This window comes from Neolamprologus multifasciatus, chromosome 4 (genome assembly GCF_963576455.1).
Source record: "Neolamprologus multifasciatus chromosome 4, fNeoMul1.2, whole genome shotgun sequence".
NCBI classification, from domain to species: Eukaryota; Metazoa; Chordata; class Actinopteri; order Cichliformes; family Cichlidae; genus Neolamprologus; species Neolamprologus multifasciatus.
In genome coordinates, this window is record NC_140442.1 from 6,129,944 (window position 1) to 6,138,821 (window position 8,878).

Below are 8,878 nucleotides of genomic sequence, written 5' to 3' on the forward strand. Positions count from 1 at the left end.
AAAGAGACAAAAAAAAAATCTGTATCACATACTATGATTTATAGTTAAATCTGACCAGACAAGCTCTAACTCACCTGCTCTCCTCTCCCTCCAGGAGCTTCCTGTATGTGGCAATCTCAATATCCAGAGCCAGTTTGACATTGAGGAGATCCTGGTACTCCTGCAGGTGCCTTGCCATCTCCTCTTTCAGTGCCTGGATTTCCTCCTCCAGTCGGCTCACTGAATCCTGGTATCCGGCTGTTTCCATGGCACAGCGCTCCTCCATTTCCCGGAGTTGGCGTTCCAGTGACTCATTCTTAAATAGAAGAGAGAAAACCACAGAATAAATGGAGTGAAAGAGCAAATTCTGTACTCCAGGATTTAATGTAGATAAGTAAGATTTTGTTTAATGTTCTTCCTAGATAACTTGTTGACGCAAAATTTTACACCATTACTACGATCTGTCTCTACTGTTGCTGATCCTGCTAATACAACTTTTGCATTTACTACTTCGACAGCATCTACCACTGCTGTTTCTGGTCTATATGAACTGCTTTTTTTACACCACTAATATTGGTAGTACTGTACAGATGCAGGATTAACAAAACAAAAGATTTATTAGGCTACTTTGAGTTCAGGTAGAAGAGAAAGAAGAGAAAACTGATTGTTCTTCAATCTCAATTCAAGACCAGACTATTCACAAGTTTCTGAGTTGCCTCCCGATGATCCAGAAGTAGGTGGAAAAGGGAAAGAAAATGTTATCTCAAATTAAAATTGGGAAGTCAGTGCTTCAGCTCCACACTTGTTGTTTCATTATAGTTTAAACAGGCTATTTTATAGACAACAAAAAAGTGTGTGTTTGCCAAAAGTCCATCTGACTGCAGTGTAATTTGTGAACTCAAAATGTCTGTGTAATCTGCGGGATCTGGTGTACTTACTGTGCCACGAAGAGCCTCCAGGTCACAGGTGACCACTTGGATCTGACGACGATATTCGTTGGCTTCCTGCTTGGCCTGGCGGAGGGCTTCTGCATTTCTATTGGCTGCATCTGTCAGGTCAGCAAACTGTGTACAAAGGTGAAACAGCTCGTTCGTATGTGGTGTGTGCATTAGCTTATTAGCTGTGAAACAATATCTTTATCTTTGTGCATTTATTTTAAATTTTCACAGGAAATACAAAAAGAATTGTCACACATATACAATATGTGTTTTATGTCAGACAGCTAATTCTTCTCACCTTGGATCGATACCATTCCTCAGTCTCCTGCATATTCGAACTTGCCATGTTTTCATATTGGACCCTAATGTCTCTGAGAGCAGCAGTCAGGTCTGGTTTAGACACATCAAGATCAACATGGACCTGCTGGGCCATGATCTGCTCCTGTAACTCACGCAGTTCCTGCAAGGAGGAAGTCCAAATTTGCTTGTGGTTAGTGGCAATTATTGGTGCCTTAATATTTCTCCTCCGTGACTTCTATTCCTTCAGTTGTATTCTTACCTCCTCATGGATTTTCTTCAAGAAGTTTATCTCGTCCTGCAGTGCATCAATCTTCCTCTCCAGCTGAACACGATTTAAAGATGCCTCATCCACATCCTATGCAAGAAATGAAGCACACAGAGAGATGAAGTTGGATAGTCAGTCATACCGAATGTCTAAATTATTTAGTTGATGATTTCAGGGAACAGAATTACCTGTCTGAAGCCATTTAGATTATTTTCTGCATCCTGTCGGAGCCCGATTTCATCTTGCAGTCTAAGTCACACAAAGGAGAAAAATCACCAAAAGTACTCAAATTAGTTTTTTGTAGGTTAATAGAACATCCAGTCTTTCCAGTTTTTGTTCTGCAAAATACTTTTATAGACAAAAAAATCATAAACACGCCATTTATTTTGAGTTAACTTGTTGTGCATGAGTAACTCCTTCACATCTCAGCAAAAAGGAAACAAGCGTGGAAGGATTTCAATTTTTTTTTACAGTTTCTCATTTATGTCTAACAGAGTATCATGTGCAAGTGCTAAAAACATATATTTAAGCACATCGATTAGATTTGTGATATCAGCTTTACCGCTGCTCCCCATGCTGCTGGGGATGTGCGGGGCTCAGCTGAAAGGGCAGCTTACGCATCATTACACATTCACTCCAATCTAGCAGCCAGAGGCCTTTCCCACGGGATGGAGCAGACACACAGACATAAAAAGGACGCACGTACGCACAGCCTCGTGCACAGATAGGCACCACCCTACAATCCATCTGCCATGCACACAGTGACATGGAACTCTAAGCATCTATGGCTTCATGGAGTGATTGTTGAATAGAGAGCTTCAAGAAGAGCAGCATGAATCACAAAAGTGACCTCTGACCAGAATCATCACTATTCATGCTGCATTCTTTTAGAGGACCAGCAGCTGCGTGGTAATCGGACGATATAGTGTGAGAGAGACCTTTCGAACCTTTAGAGGCTTCAAGTCACTCATTCACAAGATTAACTTATAGATTCATGCCACATATGCATCTAAATTTAAAAAAAAAAAGTGCATATGTAATGGCAGTGAATCAGTATTTTGGAGTAACAGGGGACTAGTGAACATCTGCCCGGCTGGCCGTTCCCTTTGTGTTGGGCTACCATTGTGTTTCCCTCATTCCTTCGCACTCACTCAATGGGGACAAGGGGTTCAGCGAGGATCAAGTTTGTAAAGAGGGATCCAGGAGTAAAGCTGGGGCAGAGCACAGTGGGCTGCATTCCAGCGGGTCTGAAATCTGCATATAAATGAACTGGCAATTATAAAAGAAAACTAAGAAAAGAGTTTGTCTTATTTTGTGCCAAAATACATAAAATCTACTCCAGCTGAATGTGTTTTCCAATCAAAGACCAGCTAACCAAAAGCATTTGTCTAGAAAACACACTTTGTGGGGGAGTTTTCACAGTCCAAATATATTTTTCAGAGTGTGTTTCAGGTTCTACTATGCTTTAATCAAGAACATGGAAAGGTTTAACATAAAAAAGGCTCTAAAACATCTGCACACTAACTGAAATATGAAATATGAAATTGAAATTCAGTACATAACTCTAAAAAATCTATAGTATTTGAGTAAAGGAAGCACATAGGGGTTTATTCCTACTCCTCCCTGTTTATTCATTTAAATTTTAGCTTGTAACCCTAAACATAACACAAAATGCCAATGATATCACAAAAATCAAGTCTTTGATTATTAGAGTGTGCATTCAAGTAAAAAGAAAGCAAAAGGAGTTTGCATTTCTTTCATTACTCTTATACATACATATGCAATCTCTACAAGAGATACAAATAGGTGGTACTACTGTGTGATCATACATCACATCTACATGATCCTCCACCCACAGAAGTCCTGCCCTGCTACCTACTTCTGCTTAAGTGCAGCCAGATCTGCAGCCAGGTTATCCCTCTCGACCTCCAGTCGAGCCTTGTTGTTGGTGAGACCATCCACTTGTCGTCGTAGCTCCCTGAGCTCCTCCTGGTAGATGTCTCCCAGTCGGCTTGGCTCCTTCCCCTTCAGCTGGTTCAGCTCTGCCACCAGCACCTTATTCTGCTGTTCCAGCAGGCGCACCTTCTCTATGTAACTGGCAAAGCGATCATTCAGGCCCATCATCTCCATCTTCTCGTTAGTTCGTGTTTCCTTGTACTGGGCCTTCAACAGAGAGTCAGCTGAGAAGTCCAGCCGGTCAACAGGGCTCCCCAGCAGCAGGGCTGTGCTGCTTGAGCCCAGGGAGATCCGCGACACAGGACTGGAGTGGGTGACATTGCGAGGGGTGCCATGCCAGGAGAGGCGGCTAGAAGAAAGGCCACCAATTCTGACTCCAGAGCTGCTCGAGCTCTGGGGCCCAAAACGCTTCCTGTACGAGGACTGGATTCTCTGACTCTCCATGTTGGGGAATGGAGCTCGTTCTGGGCACAAACAGGGCTTTTATACAGCCAGGCAACCAACCCCCCCAAGACCAAAGCAGAGAGACCACAGGGTGGGGCAGAGAGAAGGGAGGGTGGCAGGCAGTGAATGGGACAAAAAGGGAGAGCGAAGGGGTGGTTTACATGACACTCAAAAAGCTGTGTGCCAGGGATTGTCTGTGCTCGTCCACTCAACTACAAATGTTTCTTGGCTTTCTCCCTCTCCCCCTTTCTCCTCCCTTCTCCCCAGCCTCTAACTCACTCTCTCTCTCTCACTCTTACTTTCACCCTTTTTTGTCTTCCTCTCTTTCTTTCTGTTTGAGCTGAATGAAAAGGAATTTGTGTGACAGGGTCTGGCCACCAATTCAAGCTGACCACACATGCGCTCTCACAAAAACAGAAACACAGTTTGATCAAACAAAAGGGTGCTGGGGAGAGATCTTCACTCTCTAATCAGAAAATAACTTCAGATTGGCAGGTGGAGCAGGTACAGATACAAAGAAGGATTAGTATATTAAAAACATTGTTGAGTGTATTGGAAGTTTGCACAACAAAAGCCTGTGAAATCATTTGAGACTGGGGTCAAATGATTTCACAGGGTCAGTTGTGTGGAGAGAATCTAAGAGCTGTTGTCACTGCTCTTTCAATCACAGTTTAGGGCAGCAGTTATATAACAAAGGGCGTAACATTATTCATGAACTCATCCTTAATGGGAATATTTATTATCCACAAAATATATTCAATCCAGTTTCAATTCAATCTTATTTATACAGCGCCAAATCACAACAACAGTTGCCTCAAGGCGCTTTCTATTGTAAGGTAAACCCTATGATAATACATACAGAGAAAAACCCAACAATCATATGACCCCCTATGAGCAAGCACTTTGGCAACAGTGGGAAGGAAAAACTCCCTTTAACAGGAAGAAACCTCCGGCAGAACCAGACTCAGGGAGGGGCGGGGCCATCTGCTGCGACTGGTTGGGGAGAGGGAAGGAAGACAGGATGAAAGACATGCTGTGGAAGAGAGACAGAGGTTAATAACAAGTACGATTAAATGCAGAGAGATTTATTAACTAGTGCTGTCAGCGTCAATCTCGTTAAAATGACCTTAACGCCAAAACCGCATTAACGCGACAAATCTCTATTAGCAAGTTAGCGCGGCTCGCCCTGTGAGTGGGGCTGCACAGCGGTTAGCTTGTTAATGCACTCCCACATACGGGGTGATCCGCACTAACTTGCTAACGGAGATTTGCCGTGTTAATGCAGTTATGGCGTTAACGTCATTTTAACGAGATTAACGCTGACAGCACTACTATTAACACATAGTGAGTGAGAAAGGTGACTGAAGGAGAAATAATGCATCATGGGAATCCCCCAGCAGCCTACACCTATTGCAGCATAACTAAAGGAGGATTCAGGGTCAGCTGATCCAGCCCTAACTACATGCTTTAGCAAAAAGGAAAGTTTTAAGCCTAATCTTAAAAGTAGAGATAGTGTCCGTCTCTTGAATCCAAACTGGAAGCTGGTTCCACAGAAGAGGGGCCCAAAAACCGAATGCTATGTCTCCCATTCTACTTTTAATTACTCTAGGAACAACAAGCAAGCCTGCAGTGCTACAGTGAAGTGCTCTAATAGTGTGATATGGTACTATAAGGTATCTTACCTTATAGTACCTTAATAGTACCTTATGGTACTATAGAGATGAGATGGCACCTGATTATTTAAGACCCAGGGTTTTCATTACATATGCCATTAAATATTAATCTATAACACTTCATCTCAGAGCAGGAGCTTTTAATAGATAGACAGACAGACAGACAGACAGACAGACAGACAGACAGATAGACAGACAGACATCTATTGCCTTTCAATAGAAAGAAGAAAAATCCTTCCCAATGAAACGGTTAAGACTTGGAGATGTTCACTGTGTCTGGTTATTAGATGTCTTGCTGGTTCCAAAGACAGATGGATGGCAGAGATGAGTGGGGTCAGGTGGTGAGATGTGGGGAGGAAGGGAGTTGGTGAGTAAAGCCTTTTAATCTGAACTCTGAGGACTAACAGTCTGCATTGCAAAACCATTATCATCCATTACCTTGACAACCACAGAGCTGGCTACCTCAGACCACCTCAGCTGATCTTTTTGAAGAAGATGTGATTTATGGAAGTGAGATTTTGACCAAGTGCCCATTTCCTTCTGCAATAATATATCCCTCATGTCAAGAACAGAGTATTTTGGCGTGACAATAATGTTATTAAAAACAGAGCTGAAAAAGACACAAAAGTACTAAAGGTTTAGGGAAATACTGCTGAAAAAACTATGAGTAATATTGGTTCTATGTTGCTGACAGGATACAGTAAATAACTCTAAGTAATTTTAATGAGAAAGGCAACAGTAACTGTGTAGCAAGTTTCTTTCTTTTCTCTATCTCCTCGTTCTGTGTTCATGTCTTTCTCCTCAGGTGTTCCCTTCTCACTATCTTTAATTTATATTTTATATATTTCATATAAGTCTTTTGTATCCATGTTTGGATGGTCATGCAAGGTTTTGTTCTTCGCCTTTGTTTGATTTTGCCACCTGTGCTTTATCCCTAATGAGCCTTCTGGGTTTATAGAAACCTCTCTCTTCCTTCTGTTCTTTGTTCTGGTGTCATTTGTGTAATCCTCAGTGTGTGTCCTGCTCTTGTGTCCTCATGTTTCCTAGTTCTTTGGACTTTTTGTATCACATTTGGAACCTTGATCAACCTCTATAAAGGCTTGCCTTTTGTTTAGCTCTACGTTCGGGCTCTGCACCCCCCCCCCCCCCCCCCCCCCAGAAAAAATTGCAACATGGTAAAAAAAAAAAAATACCAGTATTTGGTTAAATTCCAGAAAAAATATAAATTCTGTTTTTGTTTGGTGTTAGAAAGATCAGACTGGCAGTGGCACATTTAACTGCTGAAGGTAGTAAAAACCACAACAGCAGTGGTTCATAAAGGATTTCTTTGTTACTAGGCCATAAAATCACAGGGACTGTAGACCAATCATAGGGCCTTTATTCAGTGGGAGACAGTGAATAAAGGCCCTAGGACTTTACTATTTGGCCTCTGAGTGTTGTTGCTAGTAAAGAAGAAAAACAACAACGCACTGTCTTGAATTCTAATTGGTATCTCTTAATGCAGGTTAAACAAGATGGCACACTGTAAGTCTGGCAGAGATTTGTTGATTAAAAAGGCTCCATCTCTAAGGATTAATAGCGTGCTTGCATCATTAAGGTGACAGTAATTGTTTGGCCCCTCTGAATTTTTCCGGCAATCACCACCGTTGCCCCAGTTCTGGTCACTGAGGTAATATGTCCTCATGATTAAACATCCACGCAGAAAGAGAGTAAAAGTGGTGCTGCAGACCTCTCCTTCTCTTTGCTCCCTGCTGCAAGAGTTTTATGAAGGGCCAAATCAAACAGCTGATTCATAGATCCAGCACAAGAAGACCATCTCATCTGCAGGACTTACAAAAAGAAGGGGTGTGGGGCAGAATCTTAAAACTGAAATGATCTCAGGCCAAGGTAAAACTGCAGCCAGCTAAGTTTGACTGCTCTGGCATTTTGCGTCCAGACACCCCAGTGTGAACCTCTCAGCTACCATTCTTCAACCTGGCTGATGTCTGAATCTACATGGCCACATACCAAACTGAATCCTGACCAACAAGCTGGAAACACGACTATCTCAGCCCCACCTTCATCACTACATCAAGGACAGACAGGGTTTGAATTAAGGGATAGGCCTTAATCAAAACTAGGTGCTTTGGGTTTAAAAAAAAAAGTGTTACACCCACAAAATTATGTCCTGCAACAAATTAAACAAGATGAATTTAACCTATCTGCATTAATCCGTGTGAACATGAGTCTTGCATCCCCCAACGACTACGCAGGTGGGGAGAGTGCTTGATTGTGTCCCTCACACCCCTGCTGCACTTGTTTGGTCAGGACAAATTATACTTTTTAGTGACTTTGCATAATTCCCTGCATAGTTGATCCAACTCAGACACTGATATTGTTAGGAATATTAAAAAACAACAACATAATTTAATGCAGATTTTATTTATGCCTAAAACTAGGCGTATTTCTTGTCTGTAAACTGATCTTCATGGTGCAGTATAGTTTTCATTTTACTCCTCGTCCTTCTTGAGAGAAATCATTGTACATGAGATTACTATGAACCTACCATATCTTTACATTTACCTGGTGTGCAGTGCTCTTGGCTGATTAACTGAGACTTGTGGAGGGAAAATAAGTAGATTAAATTTTCTGCCATTATGCAAAAATGGTTCTTTCCTTTATATAAAAACATCCTGTTAAAAGTTCAATATTAAAAGCATATACAATTCTTAAACCTACTTCCAATTTTCCCTACTAGTCACATAATACAGGGGCACTGAGCTCCTTTAATTTATATGCTTAATTAGATCCCATCTAAGGAGTGTGTGGAGCGTGCCTGTCTGTCTGAATCTCCTACTTGCTTCATTCACCTTCAACGGTGGGAAGATTTTCATACTTCGATTATTTCCATAACAGCCCCCCCCCCCCCCCCCCAAAAGAAAAAGAGGACTAATTGGGGAAAATAAATGAAAACACCTGTTCTTGTGCAATAAGCAAAGGATCTGAGCACTCTTCCACTGCTGGTACTGACTGTAGGCTGGTGCCGATGGAGACTTGACAGTTAAAAACAACACAGCTGAATGCTTGGGTTCTACTGAAGCTGCAAGGCCTCATGGGAAAAGGGTTTTAATGAAAATCAGGGGGGCTTAACTGGGACAGACTGAACAGCAATATGACTCAGCATCACTAGGTCCAAACAGAGCGTAGCCACAAAGAAGACGTCAGAGAGACGGGGTTTAGAGCCCAAGCTCCAGTCTGCCTGTCAGCAGGAATGCTGGGGGCCCAAATACACACAGATAGCTCTGCTTACCCTACACATCACATAATGAGGATGGCACTCAGAT

The 8,878-nt window shown here is 42.2% G+C and overlaps 1 protein-coding gene across 2 annotated transcripts in view; it reads right to left on the bottom strand.

Moving 5' to 3' along the window:
• Positions 1–3,914, bottom strand: part of gfap (glial fibrillary acidic protein) — a 70,237-nt gene extending 66,323 nt beyond the window's left edge. Inside the window, exons 1-6 of one of the 2 annotated variants that reach the window (XM_085157175.1) lie at positions 3,362–3,914; positions 1,671–1,731; positions 1,477–1,572; positions 1,216–1,377; positions 918–1,043; positions 75–295 (exon numbers count right to left, since the gene is read on the bottom strand). In XM_085157175.1, the coding sequence (XP_085013301.1) occupies positions 75–295; positions 918–1,043; positions 1,216–1,377; positions 1,477–1,572; positions 1,671–1,731; positions 3,362–3,882 (1,187 nt within the window). In that variant the 5' untranslated portion in view covers positions 3,883–3,914. The remainder of the gene's footprint in view (positions 1–74; positions 296–917; positions 1,044–1,215; positions 1,378–1,476; positions 1,573–1,670; positions 1,732–3,361) is intronic. The other variant, XM_085157176.1, reaches the window with a different exon arrangement.
• Positions 3,915–8,878: the final 4,964 nt, after the last annotated feature.